Source organism: Nyctereutes procyonoides, unplaced genomic scaffold (genome assembly GCF_905146905.1).
Source record: "Nyctereutes procyonoides isolate TBG_1078 unplaced genomic scaffold, NYPRO_anot_genome, whole genome shotgun sequence".
Lineage (NCBI taxonomy): Eukaryota > Metazoa > Chordata > Mammalia > Carnivora > Canidae > Nyctereutes > Nyctereutes procyonoides.
The window spans coordinates 10,192,495-10,213,090 of NW_026575142.1; the positions used below are offsets into that span (position 1 = coordinate 10,192,495).

The following is a 20,596-nucleotide window of genomic DNA, read 5'->3' on the forward strand; positions in this document are numbered from 1 at the left end:
CTGGGGGCTCTGATTCTGCTGAATGAAACTTTGCAAATATAGCAATAGATTGAAAGAGCAAAGGATCTTTAGACCCTTACCACATCCGTACTTAAAGATGTGGTCAAATTCTCCAGGCTCCACTCTAGTAAATACAGAATGGAAAGATTTACAAAGCCTGTGGTTAAAATTCAATTTGAAAATGAAATGGACCCAGTGACTTGAGAGAAAAGCAAGTGTTCCTCCATTTCCTCATGTCTCACCCCCACTTTTTTTACTCAATATTATAGAAGTAATATATGTTTATTTAGGAAAATACAGACAGGCAAAAATGAGAAAAATAAAATCATAAGTAATCTAACTAATCAGAGTAATTATGATTGGGGCACTCGGACACCTCAATTGGTTAAGCATCTGCCTTCTGCTCTGGTCCCAGAAGCTCCCAAGGTCCCAGGATGGAGCCCATGTTGGCCCTGAGCCTGCTCCTCCCTCCCCTTGCCCCTCTCATCCAATCATGCTCTCTATCTCTTAAATAAATAAATAAATAAATAAATAAATAAATAAATAAATAAATAAAATCTTTTAAAAAAAGAATGATTATCATTTTGGAGCATATGTTCAGTTTTTCTATGCATATATATTTATTTTTTTTTTTTTAATTTTTTTTTATTTATTTATGATAGTCACACACAGAGAGAGAGAGAGAGAGAGGCAGAGACACAGGCAGAGGGAGAAGCAGGCTCCGTGCACCGGGAGCCCGACGTGGGACTCGATCCCGGGTCTCCAGGATCGCGCCCTGGGCCAAAGGCAGGCGCCAAACCGCTGCGCCACCCAGGGATCCCTGCATATATATTTATATAAGCATCAACACACATTTCAAAAGTACTCTTTAAAAGTCTGGGTTTTTCTCTTCACTCAGGGCACTGCAGTTTCTGCAGAGCATTGTTTCTATTATCAGCAGGAAACTATACAAGTTAAAACTGGCTTTGGAGATAGTTCTCTGTATCAGTAGTTTGCATAGTGAGGTATGCACACCAAGGAACCAAGGTTATGGGTGTGTTTTGAAGTTAATACACCTATTATTTAGAACACTGCTATACAGGAGTTCAGTTTATCCACTGGGCATGCTGCTCCCAAAGTTCAAATTCCCTCAGCAGATATTCAGCAAGTCTCTTACATAACTGGTATAAATGAAATCATGTCAGAGCCAGAATTTCTATATGCATTTATATCTCCATTTATTTAATTGATGAAATGTCTGTGTTTCTTACGTGTATTCTGGTAAGAATATCTCATCATCTACCATCATCTATCTAATGGTATGATACTGATACACGCTGTGAGAAGGTGACATACTTTGGATGTAGCAACAAGTATACATTATAGGAAAAATACCTTCCTCACTCACAGGGAAATCAATTTGCTTCTAAGGGTTTGAGACTCTATTAAATTGCTAAATACCATCCCTATATGTGCTTCCAATAATTGTTAACAAACAAAAAGCAGCCAGGAAAAACTTTGCCTTTGATATTTAATATATGCTATTTCGTTATCTATTGCTGCAAAACAAGCCACCCCCAAAATTTAGTGGCTGAAAACAATTGACCATAGTCTCTTACAATTCTTTGGGCTGATTAGGCACAGCCAGGCAGTCTTCTCTAGGTCTTGCTTGGAGTCTCTCGATGATGTCAGATGGCAGCTGGGGCTGGAGTTAGGGGGACTTGGCTAAGTGGGCCGGAAGTTTCCTAGACCGTTTCTTCACTCACATATCTGGTGCTTTGGTTCACATAGGCTCCCTCTCCACCTGGAGTCTCATCCCTCAGGGTTTTCTCTGTGGCCTCTCTTCCCATGAGGATAGACTTTCTCCATGAATGCTGACTTCTAAGTATAAAATTAAAAGCTTTCAGGACTTTTTAAGGCTTAGGCAGAGTCCTGGCTTAGTATCAGATTCAGCCTCTTTCTACAAGTTAAAGCAACTCAGGGCCAGCTTTGATTCAATGTGGGGGGACTATAGAAGCACATCAATATGAGGAGGGGGTGGTTCATTGGGCACCATTTTCGGAAACTAGTTACCCAATATTTTCCAACTGTTAGTTAGACAAATTTAGAATTTCCACTATAGGGGATCCCTGGGTGGCTCAGCGGTTTAGCGTCTGCCTTCAGCCAGGGCGTGATCCTGGAGTCCTGGGATCCGGTCCCATGTCCGGCTCCCTGCATGGAGCCTGCTTCTCCCTCTGTCTCTGTCCCCCCCCCCCCCCGGGGCTGTCTCTCATGAATAAATAAATAAAATCTTAAAAAAAAATTGTACTCCATGTTTGAGCCAGATAGTATCCACTATGTTATAGTAGAAATTATTTTTTTAAGATTTTATTTATTTATTCATGAGAGACACACACACAGAGAGAGAGAGAGAGAGAGAGAGAGAGAGAGAGAGAGAGGCAGAGACACAGGCAAAGAGAGGAGAAGCAGGCTCCCCGTAGGGAACCAAAGGCAGAGGCTCAACCACTGAGCCACCCCCCAGGCGTCCCAAACATGGAGTACAATTAAAAAGAAAGTCAAAAAGAAGGGGGAAGAAGCCTCAAAGTGATGAAGGATTTTGAAGCAGTAGATCTCTTGCAATCTCTCTTGAAAAGGCTTTCATAGCCTTGCAAACTTGGCAGATTAGATCACAGAGAAGAAGGTGAAATAAATGGGTCATTGCATCACCATTATCCAAACTTTGTGTACTCAGAAAACTTAATTGATGTTTATTTTTTACAATAACTCTAGAACAAAGTATTATAATTCTGAAATATTTGAAGCATATAGAAAGTGTTGTCTTTCCAAAGACAGCAAAGAATTCAGACATCAATGGAAATGTGCAATGTAGTAGAATATGAAACAAATTGGGGGCAGGCAGTAAAGATTCCCATGGCACCAGGACACAAGAGGAAAACCAGCATCCTCTTTCTGTTCCTCTGGAGCTTCTCAAAGTGTCTGTGCCCCCCACAGCACAATAGTCTAGAAGGCAAAGAAGGGCCCAGGTTCTCACATGGAGATGTCATTTCAGCGTCTACAAAGACTGGGAACTTCTTTGACACAGATAGTCTGAGACTGGAGTTCCCTTTCCTGGTGTGGAACCACCCCTTAACATCAAGCAGCTTTTCATTAATGTTTATTTTTCTTTAACATGTTTAGACTGTTATCATATTATTCTCCTCCCTTTGAAAATATGTACTCTGGAGGTGCCTAAAATAATACATTCCTAGCAATTGCAGTTTTTAAAAATAAAGGTTATTTCATTCATTAAACTCAATGGAAATTTGTTGCTTAACAGGAAATACCAAACACTTTATAAACTCCTTGAGGGCAGCAACTGTGCCATATACGACTTTGATATCTCCTACCTCCTGGGTTCATGGTCCACTTTCTCCCAAGTAGTAGTTCTAATAAGTAACTGGAATTGTTAAACAATATACTCTTGTGCCCTTCTTTGACGCAGAAATGTCTTTTCATTATGTCTCTGCATGTCTCATGTCAGGTTCATTGTAAATAATTACTCCTAAGCTTGTTTTTGGTGTGCAGATCATTTTGCAGGCTCTTCAAATAACAGCTGAAAAGGTTTAATTCAAGTTGAAGAAGTTTGCTTTAATTACAAGCAATTAATTTAGGCTTCACTTACCTCAAGGAATATTTGATCATATAAATTTACAGATAATCCTGGGAGTGTCAAATTACGCAACCAACAGAAGGTAAGTTCTTTGCAGTTTTTTGGGCGTTGATCTGCAATAGTCAGGCTTGGTTTTGTTGTTGTTGTTCCCGTCAGGTTTTTGTTTTTTTTTTTTAATTTTATTTATTTATGATAGTCACAGAGAGAGAGAGAGAGAGAGAGAGGCTGAGACACAGGCAGAGGGAGAAGCAGGCTCCATGCACCGGGAGCCCGACGTGGGATTCGATCCTGGGTCTCCAGGATCGCGCCCTGGGCCAAAGGCAGGCGCCAAACTGCTGTGCCACCCAGGGATCCCCCCCCGTCAGGTTTTTGAATGAAATAGTAGAACTTCTGCCAACACAGTCTACTTCACCTGACTTTGCATAATTCCAAAAAACTGGAAACTAAAAACAGGCATTATTTTAGAGAGTTAGATTGTTAATGCCCAAAAGAAAAACCATCTATCCCTTCTCTCTTAAATCGTAGAAGATATCACAACATTCCTGTTTTCAAGTACTTGAAGTTTTTTGTGGACGATTAATTTTTAGATAATCTCTTTTAATGTAAAACGTAATACATATTCATTGTAGACTTTACATATACGTAAAGTAACGCGGAAGATCAAAATCATTCGTGACGTTACAACTCCTACTTTGGTGAACAACTTTCCATTTCTTTTCCTAGACACATAGTTTCCGCAAGACGGGTCCATACTACACAAACGATTTTGTAACTTGGGTCGTCTTTATTTTCACTCCTAAAATCCAAAGCTGGGTCCGCGACGCTCTTGGCGGGGGCGGGGGCGGGGTGGGGTGGGGGTGGAGATCTCTTGCTGGGCAGTGCTGACCACTCTCCCACCCAGAGGGCCCTCCCCGCCTGCGCGCGGCCCCCCGGGGCCGGGCCGGAGGGCAGCGCGTGGGAGCGCGCGGAGGGCGTTCAGGGTCACCGCGAGCACGAGCTCCCCGCGCGGCCCGCCCGCTTCGCCCCGGGGTGGGGGGGGGCGGAGGGCGAGAGGGCGGCTCGCGCGGCGCAGGGCCCGGGGCCAACCTTCAGCCCGGCCGCAGGGCTGGCGCCGCTCTCGGGCGCGCGGGGAGATAAGGCGGGGCAGGGTTCCGCGGCCGCGCGGCTCGGGGGCGCAGCCCGGTAGCGGCGCCCCGGCCGGGTCGGCAGGCGTGTTGGCTCCAACTGTTCAAACTGTTTCAAAGCGGCCGAACCCGAGCGACCTTCGGCCAACAGCTCTTAATCTCGCGGCCCGGGAGCGTAGGTTTTATTTGCGGGGCGGAGGGGGGGAATGGGGAGCTCCCGCCCCCCCGCCCGCGGCCGCGGCCGCCCAGGGGGACCCCCGCCCGCGGCCAGCGAGCCTCTTGCGTCAGCCGGGCGGGGCGGGGGCGGGGCGGGGGCGGGGCGGGGATTTTCGGAAGCTCGGCCCGCGCCGCCGGCCGGGGAAGGAAGGGCCCCGGCTCTTGCCCCGCCCTCGGGGCGGGGGCGGAGCGGGGCGGCAGCCGGGCTGGCCACTCGGGCCGCGTCGCGGAGCAGCGAGCGCCGGGGAGCCCGGAGCAGCGCCGCCGTCGGGGAGCGCCGGAGCACGGGGCCCCGCTCACCATGATGGACCTGGAGCTGCCGCCGCCCGGACTGCCGTCGCAGCAGGTGCTGCCCCGACCCGGGAGCCCAGGCGGTGCCCGACGGGGCACAGGGGCGCGGGGAGCCGGCGCCTCCCGTCCACGGCCCGAGGCTGAGCCGCTGCGCCTGCGCCGGGCCCGGAGGGGGGGGCGGCAACCCGAGGGGCCGCCAGCACCCCGGGGGCAGCGGGGGCAGCGGGGGCAGCGGGGGCAGCGGGGGCGCGGCCCCGAGGGCGCGGGGGAGGCTAGAGGCCGCGTCTGCGCGCGTGGGGGAGGGGGCCTGTGCCGCCGCGCCGCCCGCCCCGGCAGCTGCGCCCCCGGGAGCCCCGGCCGCCCCCCCGGGGCGTGAGCGGGCAGGGGCGGGGGCGGTCCGAGCCGGCGCGGCCCGGCCCTTCCGGGGCTGCGCTGCTCCTCCGCTCGGAGCCGGAGAAATGTGCCTAGTCACGGGGCCGCTCTCGGGGGAGGTGAGGCCCCCTCCGGCCCGGGCCCCGGAGCCCCCGCCCGGCCGCCGCCGCCGTCCAGGGGCGCTGCTGTGCGGGGCCCGCAGCGGGAGGCGGGCGGGAGCGCGCGGCGCCCGCGCGGGGGAGGGAGCAGGGCGCTGGGCGCAGGGCGCGCGGCGGTGCCCCGACGTGCGGCGGCCGGAGCGGGCGGCGCTCGCTCCTCCGCGGGCTGGGGCCCGGCCGCGCCCCGGCTAATCGGCCCCGCGGAGCGTTCGGGGGGCGCGCGGCTGCTGCGTGGGCGCGGCCTGGGCGTCCGCGGCCGGTCGGCCGTCGCGGCGGCCCTCGGGGGGCCCTGTGCCGCTGCCCGGCCTGCGCCCCCGCCGCGCCGGGTCACGGGCCGGGCCGGGCCGGGCCGCGCGGCTGCTGTTGCGCAACTGCTGTTTTCCCCTGGGCGCTTTGTCTTGGGCTCCAGCGTTCCAGCACCGCGGCTCCAAAATGTGTGAGGCCCGGTGTTCTGCCCTGCGCTGTCAAGGGTAAGGCTTTGGAGCGCACACGAGCGTTTCCGTGGATTTTCCGGCCGTCCTGGGATATTGGTCTCGTGGACGCGTGGTACAGGTTTTCGTCTCCGTTTGCTTGAGAACTTGTCTCGAGGTCCTAGCACGTTGCTTGCTTTTTTTTTTTTTTTGGCTATAGGGCAGAGGGAGGGACGCTTGTGTTGCATAATGTTTTGCTAACGAGTTTTGTAAATTGTCATAAAAGTGAGAGCAAGTTTCTGTTCCTACTTTGTAGGGACTTTTCAAAGAACTGTTTACTTACCTTTCTGGGTTTTTTGTTTGTTTTTGTTTTGTTTGGGTAATGGAGTTCTTAGGGAAAATTCGGTTTAAGGGAATGTGTAACGTAACAGGTACAGTTGGGAGCGCATGTGTATACTCTTAAATGTGAAGTTTCAGGCTAATCTTGAAAATTTAATAAAGTAAGGCTTTAAGTTGATGATTTTTTGATTGTGCTGGGTTTTTTTTGTTTTTGGGTGGTTTTTTTTTGGTGGTTTTTTTTTTGGGGTTTTTTTTTTTTTTTTTGGTCATTTAAAGCTGTTTGCCTTGAACTTTGTCCCAGCAATGATTAGGGTTGTATTCCCGCAGTTCACACTAGCATGAAGTGTAAACCTTGATTTCCAAGGTTTCGCTGCTAATTGGCAGTAATCCGCACAGCGCTATAGCCCCGTATTTAGTGATCTTTACCACCGAAGGATATAAGAGGCTAACGGACTTTTTGTTTTTCTACATTGTAGCCTAGAGCCCTCTATTATTTTCAAATAACCACAATAAAGAACTGCGTAATTTCACATTCCGTACAATACACAAAAAGCTCTTGGAGCATGTGTACTGCTCTCTCTGTTAAATGTGAACTTTCAGCTTCATTTGATAAAGTAACTGCTTTCCCATTTTTAATCAGACACCGTTTTCATATCTGAAGACCGTGAAAAAAAAAATGGAGTAAAATTTGGAATCCGTTTCATGTCCGTGAGTGGTGATGCATCTTAAATAATTATTGGGAGTCTGGAAAGATTTCAGCACCGTCAGAAACGGATTCTGTCCTTTGTCAAAGAAATTCCAGGTGTGAAGTGGTGCTAGAATACAGTTTTTCATCCTGTGTGCAGAGCTGTTGATAAACAGGGTAGTAAGAAGAGCCTTAGAGCCTGTATTTCTGTTAGGTGGAAAGAACTGTCCATGACCCTTTCCGAGGGTTCGAGGGTGTCTTGGAGAGAGAAAGTACTTTTATGTATGAGGGATGAAGTTGATCTTGGACTAGACTGATTATTTTTTTTTTAATTTTTATTTACTTATGGTAGTCACAGAGAGAGGCAGAGACACAGGCAGAGGGAGAAGCAGGCTCCATGCACCGGGAGCCCGACGTGGGATTCGATCCCGGGTCTCCAGGATCGCGCCCTGGGCCAAAGGCAGGCGCCAAACCGCTGCGCCACCCAGGGATCCTTAGACTGATTATTTTTAAAAGAAAAATAGGACAGGCCTCTTATCTGAATGGATAGAACAACTTGACTTTTTAGATAACGACTTTTTAGACTTTTGAGAGATTATGAAAGCTGTGTGTCAAGAGAATAAATACACATTTCACATCAGTCTTCCTGCGTTGAAAATAATTTGGGCCATTTTGGAATCTTTCTTTTTTGGTAACTTGGGTTTTTATAAACAATGCCAGAAAAAAGAACTCCAGTCTTTTCTTTAAGATTACCAGGATGAGCTGAAGGCCAAATACACTATTTCTCTTAATATTTATCCAGGATGAAATATCCTTTAGAGCTACATGAGATAAAGTACCCCTCTGTGGACTGTAAGCACATTTTTCTGGGAATTGCCTACCTACTGGCTGAACGTAATGTAAAAGAAGGTTTGCACAAACAATACTTTACTTTTTTCTTGATCTGGGGTTAATTTTTCAGTGCAAACTCTTGGGTGCAGGAAGGATTTGGCACAAAGATGATCATAGACAAGTTCTTGGGCACTCCCTTGCATGCCAGGCACTGCAATAATTGCTTCACATGCATAATTCCACACTAACCCCATGGGAAATGCTATTATCTTGTTTCCAGGGAGAGAAAAGAGGCACAAAGAGGCCAAGAGGCCAGCTTTAAAGTGTCCCAAGCAAGTCAGGCAGCCCGGGTGGCTCAGCGGTTTAGCGCCACCTTCAGCCCAGGGCATGATCCTGGAGTCCCTGGTTGGGGATCCAGCCCCATGTCTCTCCCTGTATGGGGCCTGCTTCTCCCTCTGCCTCTTTCTCTGTGTCTCTCATGAATAAATAAATAAAATCTTTTTAAAAATAAATAAAGTGCCCCAACTACTTTTTCAATTAATTGATTTAAGTCATCTCTGCCCCCAATGTGGGGCTCAAACTCATGATCAAGAGTCACACACTCCACTGACTGAGCCAGCCAGACACCTGAGGTGTTCAGAGGTAGAGATGGGAACCAAACTTAGTCTGACTCCAATGGCTTTTAATAACCACGTCCAAACCAGACCAGGACTGGGCAGCCCGGGTGGCTCAGTGGTTTAGCGCCACCTTCGGCCTTGGGTTGTGATCCTGGAGACCGGGATCCCTGCATGGAGCCTGCTTCTCCCTCTGCCTGTGTCTCTGCCCCCCACCCCCCCACCCCATGTCTCTCATGAATAAATAAATAAAATTTTAAAAACAACAACAAAAAACAGACCAGGACTACTTAAACTTTAAACAGGTGGAAAAGCTCACACTTTAAAATGTGGATTAATTGAGAAAAACTCCAGAAAGGAGAGGCAGAAATCTCCACACTTTTTCCATTTACAAGAAATTCAGTAACTATGTATATATTAGGGAAGGTGGACCTTCTTTTTTTTTTTTTTTTTTTTAGGTGGACCTTCTTAAATACAGTGAGAGTAAATACAACCTGTCAATGGAATTACTGCATCGAGGTCTTTTAAGGAAGATACAGAGATCTCTGAGGGGTTTAATTTAGAGAAGCAGAACCATTTTTCTTTTTCTTTTCTTTTTTTTTTTTTAAGATTTTAAGTCATTTCCACACCCATCGTAGGGTCTAACTCACAACCCCGAGATCGAGAGTCGTATGCTCTACTAACTGAGCCAGCTAGGCGCCCCAGAACTATCTCTTAACATAATAGTACTTTAAAAATTCCTGGGATTTCCACAGTGTTCCAGATTTAGGGCTTAGGGTAAGGTTAGGGTTGGGGTTAGGGCATCTCATTTTTCAGGGACCATTTTCCTTTTTCTTAACTAAATCTATTAGCTACTGGAATATTTGTTTACCTTTATTTGCCCTGTTAGTTGGTACATTCTCCTGTTCCATTTGGGTTTTTTTGTTTTGAAGTAGGAGTCAAAAATAAATTTGATAGTGAAGATACATAGTATGTTGAAAAGTAGGATAGACTGCCAGGTTGAAGGTCAGTGGGTAGCATGGGGAAAACTTGAGTGGAAAATGGGTAGGAGAGACCTGTTGGCTCAAATTAAAGACTAATCTCCTGTTTGGGCATTTCTGAATTGAAGCAAGCATAAGAGCTCAGGTCTATCTCGTTGAAGTTTATTTAGCGTTTCGAGTACAGTATGTTTCAAAATTCAATATACTGTTTCTTAGTCTTCATTGTTAAACAGGTCATTTTCAGAATTCTTGTCTTATTTGTCTGGATTAAGGCTGCTGCCATCGAGGGGATGATCTGCCTCCAAGTTAGTCTGGGTAAGCCCAAGGCATTTAAGTGACTGGTCCAGCCACTTTGAAAGTTTGCTGAAGTCAGTTGCACACCAAGGTATAGGAAGACAGGTTTACTAAATGCAGTATTTGGCCTGCCTCCTTTACCTTTGGCTGTATGTTTGTTTTAAATTTCCTGTAAGATGGACAAAAGAGTTTATATATTGATAACATGATTTCTAAAAGTTACTAAAATTTCATTGCCACCTACTTTTTAAATATGCTCCAACAAACATTTATTTAAAAGGCTCTAAGAGGGGATCCCCGGGTGGCTCAGCGGTTTAGCGCCTGCCTTTGGCCCAGGGCGCGATCCTGCATTCTCGGGATCCAGAGTCCGGCATCGGGCTCCCGGCATGGAGCCTGCTTCTCCCTCTGCCTGTGTCTCTGCCTCTCTCTCTCTCTCTATGTCTATCATGAATAAATCTTTCAAAAAAATTCCTTTAAAAAAAATAAAAATAAAAGGCTCTAAGATATAGGCTGGGGCGGGGGGGTGCACCTCGGTGGTTCAGTGGTTGAGCATCTGCCTTTGGCTCAGGTCATGATCCCAGGGGGTCCTGGGACCCAGTCCTGCATTGAGCTCCTGGCAAAGAGCTTGCTTCTCCCTCTGCCTAGGTCTCTTTCTCTGTCTCTCATGAAGAAAAAAAAAAAAAGATACAACAAAGCTTTTTCAGTTGCTCAGTTGATAATGGTATGTTTTCTAGAAACAAAAGCAAAAATATGTTCAAGTTTATAATACATTGCCAAACAGTAATAAAAAAAAAAAAACTGGTTTTCTTACACTAATCTCCCCCACACACAGACCCTCCCCTAAAAAAAAACAAGACTGCTAAACAAAATTCTGTTCTGCCTAAAGTTGGGAGTTGTCTATGTGTCAGGCCCTGCCGCAGTAAACACTTTTCAGCTATTGGTATTAAGAATTTTAAGAACAGGCACCTGGCTGGCCCAGTCAGTAGTGCATACAACTCTGGATTACAGAGTCATGAGTGTGAATGTCATGAGTTGGATGTAGAGATTAAAAAAAAAAATTAGGAACTCTGAGAGAAGAGGCACTTCTAACCAATCATCTTAATTGCAGGAGACCTATAATACCTGCATATCATAAAGCCTCATATATGAGAGTTTCTATATGAGCATGTAAATTCACGTGGCCCAGGCTGTGGGGGTAAAGACAAATCCAGGGCATGAGAAGGATTTAAGGCACCAAGTCCATCTTTGAATGGCCCTGTTGATAACTGACTCTTGAGAGTCATTCTAATGCCATCAACAGCCTGTGTTCTGGAGATTAAAAAAAAAAAAAATTCCTTGGCAATGCTAAGTAGTCACTCCTTCCTCACAAGCTCTGAAATGGAGATTTTGGGGCCTGTAGTAACAGCATATGGCCAGATCTGAGCCCTCTGTTGCTTTTTTTTTTTTTTTTTAATAGAGTGTGTAAGAAAAAACATCAGATCATTTTGGCTTTGAAGCCTCACTTCAAGTTTCTATTTACTGCATTAGCAATTCTATTGAATCATCTTTTAAAATCTGATACTTGTTTTGACTGTGTACCTTTTTTTTTCCCTATCCGTTTTTTACAACTAGATCATAAATTCGTTGAAAGCTGGGCATAGAATTTATATTTCTGTACTTTGTTTTAAAAGCTGTATGAGATAGAATTCACATACCATACAGCCCACCCATTTAAAATAGATAGTTCAGGGGCCCCTGGGTGGCTCAGCGGTTGAGCGTCTGCCTTTGTCTCAGGTCGTGATCCCAGGATCCTGGGATTGAGTCCCACATCGGGCTCTGCCCTCAGCAGGGAGCTTGCTTCTCCCTCTGCCTGTGTCTCTGCCCTGTTCTGTGTCTCTCATGAATAAATACAATCTTTAAAAAATTAAAATACTGCAGTGATTTTAGTGTATTTAGAATTACGTGCCCTCACCACAATCAATTTTAGAACATTTTCATTACTACTACCTTAGTCCCTGGTAACCATTCATCCTCTATCTCTGTGGAGTTGTCTATTCTGGATATTTCATATAAATGAAATCATACCCTGTGTGATTTTGTGTGATTGGCTTCTTTCATTTGATGTAGTGTTTATAAGGTTTGACCATGGGGTAGCACATATCCGGTCTTCATTCTTTTCTCTGGATGAATCCTATTCCACTGTATGGATGCACCTCATTTAACTTATTTTCTCATCAGTTGATGGGCATTTGGGTTGTTTCTACTTTACATATTACTTTTTGTTCCCTACAGCAGTGGTTCTTAAACTTTGTTATCCTGTAGAGTCACCATCAGTATTTAAAAACACAGGCCTGGGCAGCACCGCCTTCAGCCTGGGGCGTGATCCTGGAGACCTGGGTCCCGTGTCGGGCTCCCTGCATGGAGCCTGCTTCTCCCTCTGCCTGTGTCTCTGCCTCTCTCTCTCTCTCTCTCTGTGTGTGTGTGTGTGTGTGTGTCTCTCATGAATAAATAAATAAAATCTTTTTTAAAAAAATAAATAAAAACACAGGCCTTTTCCTTAAGTCAAAGTCTGTCTGTGATGGTGAGATCCAGGCATCAATTTTTTTTTTTTTTTTTTTTTAAGCTTCTGAAGAGTTCTAGCATGCAGTCAGGTTTATGAGCCACTGCCCTAGAGCACCTTGCTCAGTGCTTGGTACCTGTCGAAGGTATGGTATTAGGATATCTGTCTTAAATCATGACAAGAAGTGTTTTTGTACTTGATCACTGACCTTCACAGCCTCAGGTGATCACCTGAATCTGGGAACTGTTTTAAGGTGCCTGGCAAAAAGTCTGAAATGCAATACCTAGAACTTGAGCTCCTCGAGTTAATTTGTGTGACAATTATGTTATCAGAAAGTTCTCTCCAACTGGGTCCAAACTTTTCTGTGTTTGGTCAGGAATGTGACCTGTGAGAATGTGCTGTCTTGATTGTTTGAGACCAGCATAGAAAAGGCACGAGGACAGAAAGCCTGGGCGAGGTGTTAGGGGCCTGGCGGCCAGAACAGCCTTTGCCTTCCCCTAGGAGTTCTGTGCTCTGCAGTCCTCGGCCTCATCATCCTCTCTGTTTACAGAGAACAAAACCCTGAAATCTACAGGGCAACTTCCAGCAAGTCAGTTTTTGGACTCCCTGTAATCTGCCTGAAGTCTCCTTTATGTTCTGGCCGCGGTGGCTGCCCTTCGTACTTAACCTTGGGCGGCTTCCTGGTACACAGCTTTGGATGCTGGGGCTGATTTCCGAATGGATGCGAGCGTGCATGGGTAGTACAGCAGCACCTCTCCGAGAGCGGGGTGCGATCAGGGCCTCCGCGGCTGGCTGAGCCCCCCTGGCAGACGGGCCGGGAACAGGCCCAGAAGGGAGCGCGCACCCCATTCCAGCCTTCGCCGCCCCCCCCCTCCCCCGTGTGGCCAGGCAGGTCCGCAGCCCGTCTCCAGCCGCTTCCCACCATCTCTCATTGGAAGGGTGCCGCTAGTCACCCCTTGGGAAGCTGCTGCTTTTCTCACTCTAGTCATCAGCAGTGCAAAGTTCTTTTAACCCTTTAACCCAATCTTCCTTTTGTTTTTAAGATTTAAAAAACTCTTTTTTTTTTAATTTAAGATTTTAACCACCTGTCTGAGAGAGAGCAAGCGAGCGCAGCAGGGGGAGCAGCAGGGAGAGGGAGAAGCAGGCTCCCATGCAGGGCTCCGTCCCAGGGCCCCAGGATCATGACCTGAGCTGAAGGCGGACACTTAACCGACTGAGCCACCCAGACACCCCTAAAAAGCAGCATCTTGCTCTTTGATTTGTTCTTAAGAGTTGTGTGCTTAGTGATGGATGTAATACAGGTTTAAAGTACCTTAGAACAGAAAGAGTTCAGTGTTGACATCTAGGCAGCATGCAGTGCATACTTGCATTTCAAGGAATTACTTCTCCCCTTAAGTACCCTTTTCCCTTCTTTGCTGGAAAGTAGGCATCATTCAGGGTGGGTTCGTCCCCATCTCTGCCCGCACCTGGGTCGGGGTTTAAGAGGCTGGGACAGTGTTGACTGCCTGTGTGGGTGGCCTGCTGATAAGGGATATGGAATTTTGCTTTACTCCGGACTTGGCAGCCTTTGTCTGCTCTGCTTCAGCAGAAAACTGCAATGCACATGCATGTAAAACCCAACTTATTCCCTGTAAGGGATTAGAATACGGGGCAAATAATAAACGTGTGTTGTTGCTTTCTGTGAACAGAATTGGAGCAGAAGTACGACACATGATGGGACGAACTACGGTACTGCTTCCTGAGGATTGATTTAAGAGCCTGGCCTTTTTGCTGCTTTGTTTTGTAGCATTGGACCTGGGGAGTCTTGCTGTATCTAGAGAGTGTTGAAGAGCCCTGAATTTTTTGACGTAGCAAAACAAAAACAAAATTTCATTACTGTGAAAATCTTAGTAATGAAAACCACCAGTGTTTTTTCATTGCAGTAGGAAAAATTCGCAGTTTTTGAAGTTGTTTTTTGATCTTGGTAATTCTCAGCGAAACGTGATTAAAGTATACATTGGGAAACCAGCCCCAAAGGACAGGAACAGGGCCGGTCCACGCCGTGCCAGCTGCAGGCCCGGCTCTGACGTTCTCCTGGTTCCCAGGCTGAGAGCAGGATTAAGAATGAGAACTATTCTGTGAGTTCAGGCTTCTTTCTCCTCCCCCAGACACAGAGGCTCACCCTCTGCTGGAAAATCCTTTACCAGGCTGCATGTTTGGGAGAATCCTTAGGGCAGTGGAGTGAGAGTAAGCTTGGTGACTTTGAGGGGAAATTCCAGGTTCTCTTTGGGGCCTTGCGGAAGGGAGAGAGACAGAGAGAGGACAAAGGAAACTAACTTAAGGGATTTCTTTTAACAAACCTGGGAGGAACACAGACCTTTGGACTCTTCCCGAGGAAGCTTCAGAAGGACCTGGAACTTTTTTTAAGATTCTATTTATTTATTCATGAGAGACACAGAGAGAGAGAGAGAGGCAGAGACACAGGCAGAGGGAGAAGCAGGCTCCATCCAGGGAGCCCGACGTGGGACTCGATCCTGGGACCCCAGGGTCACGACCTGAGCCAAAGGCAGACACTCAACTGCTGAGCCCCCCGGGCTGTGCAGGACCTGGAACATTTACCTGAAGATTTCCTAAATCTTTGCTACTTGGATTCACTCTGCAGCATGCGGCTTGCCCTTAGATTCCCCCGTGTGGGAGTATTTACCTGTGCTCTTACGCTCGTCGTCTTTAGTTCTTTTAACAATCCTGTTGATATAACAGTCCAGAGTTCAGTTCAGGAGACCAGAAAGCACAGGAGATATTTCAAGCAGGGAATTTAATGTAGGAAATTAATTCTTGGGGACGCCTGGGTGGCTCAGCGGTTAGCGCCACCTTCTGCCCAGGGTGTGATCTTGGAGTCGCGGGATTGAGTCCCGAGTCGGGCTCCCTGCATGGAGCCTGCTTCTCCCTCTGCCTGTGGCTCTGCCTCTCCGTGTGTGTCTCTCTCTGTCTCTCATGAATAAATGAAATTTATTTATAAATTTAATTTATAAATAAATTTAAAACAAATAAAAGAGGTTAAGTAACTTGTCCAGGATCACGTCCCTCACGATGGCAGAAGAGAGATTAGGATGCCCGGAGTCCCTGCTCTCCCTTCCGTCTTCCTCCTCCTTCCGTTTCTCCTCTCCTTGTCTGCTGACTGTGGGTGTTTTGTTAGGTGCTGAAGAGGGAGAGACTCCCTTAGGAAGACGGGCTAAGGCAGCGTCCTCCTCCAGGAGCTCCCTGGGTGTTGGTCAGCGGGCGGCGTGCTACTGGCTCCTGGGCCCGACTTGCACTTGGAGTGGAGGCCACCCCGCATCACAGGATGCGCGGCACCGCGGTGACAACTAGAGGGCCCATCCCTCTGCCAGCCCAGGAGAGGGAACCGCAGTGATGCGCTCACTTCTGGAGAAGCTGGGGAAGGTCTGGGAAAAAAAAACAAAAAACAGTTTTATTGTTAACTTGAAGTGGTATATGCGTTTATAGTTTTTAAGGGGTAATACATTGTTTTTAGAGAGCACTCAGAGAGTAATTTAAAGTATTGTTACTATGAAATAATTTTAATAATTAAGTAATTTTTCTGGGACCAGCGGTTGGGTCATGACTGATACTAAACACGGTATCTTTGTTATTTAAGTAATTAGAATTCTTTGATCCCAGACACCTTAGATACACAATTAAAATACTGAATCCTGGGCTTCAGTGTCTACTTACTCATTCCACAAATATTTATTTGGTATTTACACACCCTAGGTGGTTTTACTCTTCCAAGATAATGTAGCAAATGTGTTGTCTTCCTCGAGGGACTTTTGCTTTTCAAATGGCCCCTCCTCCTAACCAATCACTTTGCTCTTTGTACACGGATTATACATGCTTTATGTCACTGGGCATAATTACTTTCCATCTCTGTCTCCTCTGCTTAAGGTATGGCTTCCCCTAGGGCAGGGACTGTGTTTTATTCATTTTTGTAACCCTGCTGTCTGGCATCATGCCTAGTGTTTATATAATAATTGCTCAGTAAAGGGATCCCTGGGTGGCGCAGCGGTTTGGCGCCTGCCTTTGGCCCAGGGCGCGATCCTGGAGACCCGGGATCGAATCCCGCGTCGGGCTCCCGGTGCATGGAGCCTGCTTCTCCCTCTGCCTGTGTCTCTGCCTCTCTCTCTCTCTCTCTCTCTCTCTCTCTCTGTGATGACTATCATAAATAAATAAAAAAATTAAAAAAAAAAAAAAAAAAATAATTGCTCAGTAAAGTGAGAGTGAGCATTACTGCCCTCTAGAAGCTTGGTGTTTATACACGCTCATCTCTGATGTGTGACAGCTCCGTGACAGGTCAGAGGAGAAAATGTCATTTCCAACTGGGATGCTGCACAGAGAGGACATCCTGGAGGAGGTAGTATTTTAACTAGGTTCTTTTTTTTTAAGTCAGTAAGATTTCTTTGGCTTAAGCTCCAGTTGGAAGCCCGAGGAGGGGTACTACAGGCCGGAGCTGGACTCCGGCAATGGATTGGGTCACTAGGGGCGAAAAGGTTAATTTGGGGCTAACTGTAGAGAGCCCTTCAGTGCCCACGTGTGGCGTTTCCAGTTTTATGTAAGGACCTCAGAATCACAGAAGGCTTTGGAAAGGGCAAGACACGGGAGCTGGGAGCTGGATGTGGGCAGGAAGTTACTGTGGCCCAGAAGCAGAAGCGGGCCAGGTTGGAGGCTGAGGAGGGGCTTGGGTGACTTGGCATCCGCACACGAATGGAGGATCTGCATTTGTGATTCTCCTCTCTAGCACCTTGTTAGCCAGTTAAGAAGAGTTTTTTAAGCCCCCTTTTCAAAGGCGGGGAGTAGATCTCCTCCTCCTGTGCACCCCGTTGTGATACCACTTGTGCTTAAGCTCGCACACCCTGCAGTTTGTGTTCTAACAGAAACCATCCATCTGCCAGTGTATTCATTCCCCTGGTGGAAGGGGAGGGAAAACGAGCCAGAAATTGCCGCTTTGCCTGAGGTATGGATTGTTTTCTCCTCCAAGGTGGCACAGGGGGGCCTGTCTCTGTGTGCCCTCCTCTAAGACCCATTCACTCTGACTGCCTTCAGCTGCGGTGCATCTCACCCTTGGCTTCCAAGCCCAGGGAGGAGCCCTGGGAGAGAGGGCAAACAGTATCCTCTTCTTGTCCCCCCTGCCCGCTTTGCTCGTACCCCTGCAGCTAACAGTGGGCATCTGGCGACCCTGGCGGTGGCAGCTGCGGTCTCCCGGGCTCTTCAGCCCCGAGCTCTCGCCCTGTGCGGTGAACGTAATCCCGGTTTTGTAGGCAGAGAACCGAGGCCCCGAGAGGGTGAGCTGGAGGCTGCTGCGGTGGGATATGCTTCGGCTTCCTCATCATTAGACTGTGGATGCCGCCTACCTCGGTGCTCTTACAAGCCAGAGAAGCACTGGGCACAAGACCTGGCCCGCTGCGCACGCCCAGCAAATGGTGGCTGTGGTTACTGTGACCGTAATCCCCTTCTCTGTCGGGCATGCTTGACGTGTGGGAGCCGAGATTTCTTGGAAGAAGCCCCTCCTTGAATTCTGGCCGTGCAGGTGCATAAGCATTAGTGCTCTTTTTTGCTCTTTGCTGTGAATGTGCTCTCCCGTGGTCGCCCCTATGCACGTCCCTCACGTTGGGCACTAAAGTCTCCAGAGACAGAAAACCAGTCCATGTGCCCTGTAACGGCTGAGGGCCACCTGCGCCCCAGCCTCCCTTGCTGGATCCTGCAGCCTGTCTGCTGGATCCCCTGTACTGACATGGATTGATAAGCCATCTCATGGAACGCCTTCCCAGGCAAACTCCTGCACCTGTGGCGGAATTTCTTACTCCGGTGTTCTGGGCCTAGAAAAGGAGCGGTGTCCGCCGGCAAGTTGAATGAACAGAAGGAGTTTGGGGAATGGAAGTGCATTAGCAGAAGGCCAAATCCAAACACGGACTGAGCTGACCCTGTGACCTTGTCCTCCTCCCAATCCTACCCCTCCTTATAGGCTTTCAGGACCGAAATGTTCCTTTTTGTAATAGCTACCCCTGAGTTAACTCTGGCCTTAAAAAAGAAAAAAAAGAGTAGAGTGGTAAAAGGAAAGAAGACCTTCTAGAAGACCGTTGAGGGGAGGTGACACAGCTGAAAACTTACATTTGCTACCCTTTGATGTTGCCATGCAGATGTCTGTACATAAATAAATTATGACCTCACCTTCTATTTTTTATATAGTAGTTAGACCTAGCAGCCTAAGAATTAGATGCTTCTCGTGTTCATTTGACATCGCAATAGGAGTTGAATTTATCAACAGTTTTAATACCTCACCCCTGGTTGTCCTTTATATTTTTAGGGGGCATTACATACTTTTTTCCCCGATGGAAGACAACTCTGTGAGGCTGGTCTTAGTGTCTTGGTGGTTATTCCTGATGGGAGTGGCACAGTGAGGTTAGGTGGCAAAGCCCAAGCAGAGCCCTAACTGGCACCACACTGGGTAGTCTCCCTGAAGAGGCCTAGGTTGTTCAGCACAGTAAAGCCTGTGCTGTTGGAGTGCTTCTGGGACACACATGGAGTGGATCTCCTTCTCATTTAGAACATGAGTGGAGTCTTCAGGCAAATTACTTAACCTCTTCATGCTTCGGTTTCCTTGCTCCAGACGGGCGATGATTACAATACTACCTGCCTTGCAGATTGGTGTGAGTAAAGGAGATAATAAACACAAGTACTTGCAAAAATGTTGAGCACATAGAAAGTGCACAATAAATGGTAACCATCATTATTAGTATTACTTAGATTGTGTCATCTCTCTCTTTATCTGGATTCAGAATCTGCGGCACTGTGATCTTTCATACTCAAATCTAAATGTGAAAACTCACCAGGTGACTATTGTCCTTACATATTCATTTAACAAGTTAATGTTAAGGAAAATAAAAGATTTCTATACTGTTCTTAAGAGCATGAAATATGATCTATACACTAATTACAGTTTTCCTGTAAGAGGTCCAAATTGCTGCCTGGCGGTTGGCAACAACAGTGGGTGTTGTGCATCTTTAGACGTATGCATCTGAAAGTAGCTGAAATAGAATTTCCAAACTCAGCTTAATTCATATCCTTAGTTGGAACAGATAGTGCTTCCCCATCACTTAAGCCCCTTACTTCCCCCCATTCTTCAGATGAGCTTTGCAATAGTCTGGTAATTACATGGGGTGTGGACTACACCAGTGCAGAGTAAGGACCAACCTGATCCGCTCAGTCACTCGGAACCCCTTTAGGCATTCAGATTCACACTAGCACCTGCAGGTCACTGTAGTAGCTTTTTACAAATAATTGCTAGTGGTGTAAAGACTACCTAGTGAAATTTGGAAGGCTTCATGTTCCCTTTGTATGCTCAGGAAGGAATATGCAAAGCACAAGAGTTTGGCCCAATAGAATTCCCCCCATAGGAGTGTAGAGGGCTAACTTTGTAAGCTCCCTCTGAGATACACCGTGGCTCACCAGCTTGTCACTTTTGAGCCCTCGAAATGGGGCTAGTGCTGCTGAGAAACTGCATTTTTTACTTTTAATGAATTTTGATTTAAATTTTAAAATAGGAAAAAAAATTTAAACAAAGTGTTAAGATTTTTTTGTTAAATATAACTTTATTCTGGGAATACACTACATTTCATGTGATCGTATCGGTGAGATATGTAGTGTGTAGATTGAGTGGGTTCATCACTTCTGATACCTCACTGATAATTTTAAATTTTTGGTTACATATTAATGTTTTGATATGTTGGATTATATTGGTAAAATTAAATTCACATATCTTTTTTTTTGTCTTTTTAGTAAGGCTACTCAAAAATTTTAAATGTTCCATGTGGCTTACATTGTATTTCTGTTGGACAGTACTGCTTTAGAGTATCTATTACAGGTACAAGCTAAAATTAGCTTGTCTTAAAATTCAAAATTAGATTTCAGACTTACATTTTGGGCATCATAGAATCAGAGGTATTTAGAGGAAGGGATCTTAGGAATTACCTAACTCAGCCTTGTCCTGTAGCAGAGGAAGAACGTGAGGCTAAAAGATACCATAAAATGGCACAACTAGATGGAGACTGATAGCCTACCATGTTGGGTCTGAGATTTGCTTGG

At 46.8% G+C, this 20,596-nt stretch overlaps 1 protein-coding gene across 3 annotated transcripts in view; it reads left to right on the top strand.

The window, feature by feature from the left end:
- Positions 1-5,154: 5,154 nt before the first annotated feature.
- The window catches only part of NFE2L2 (NFE2 like bZIP transcription factor 2), a 33,417-nt gene continuing 17,975 nt past the window's right edge, over positions 5,155-20,596 (top strand). The window contains exon 1 of one of the 3 annotated variants that reach the window (XM_055308316.1): positions 5,155-5,314. In XM_055308316.1, coding sequence (XP_055164291.1) covers positions 5,270-5,314 — 45 coding nt within the window. In that variant the 5' untranslated portion in view covers positions 5,155-5,269. Of the gene's footprint in view, positions 5,315-5,685; positions 5,751-6,116; positions 6,260-20,596 lie in introns of those variants that run through there. The other 2 variants (XM_055308317.1, XM_055308318.1) reach the window with 2 other exon arrangements.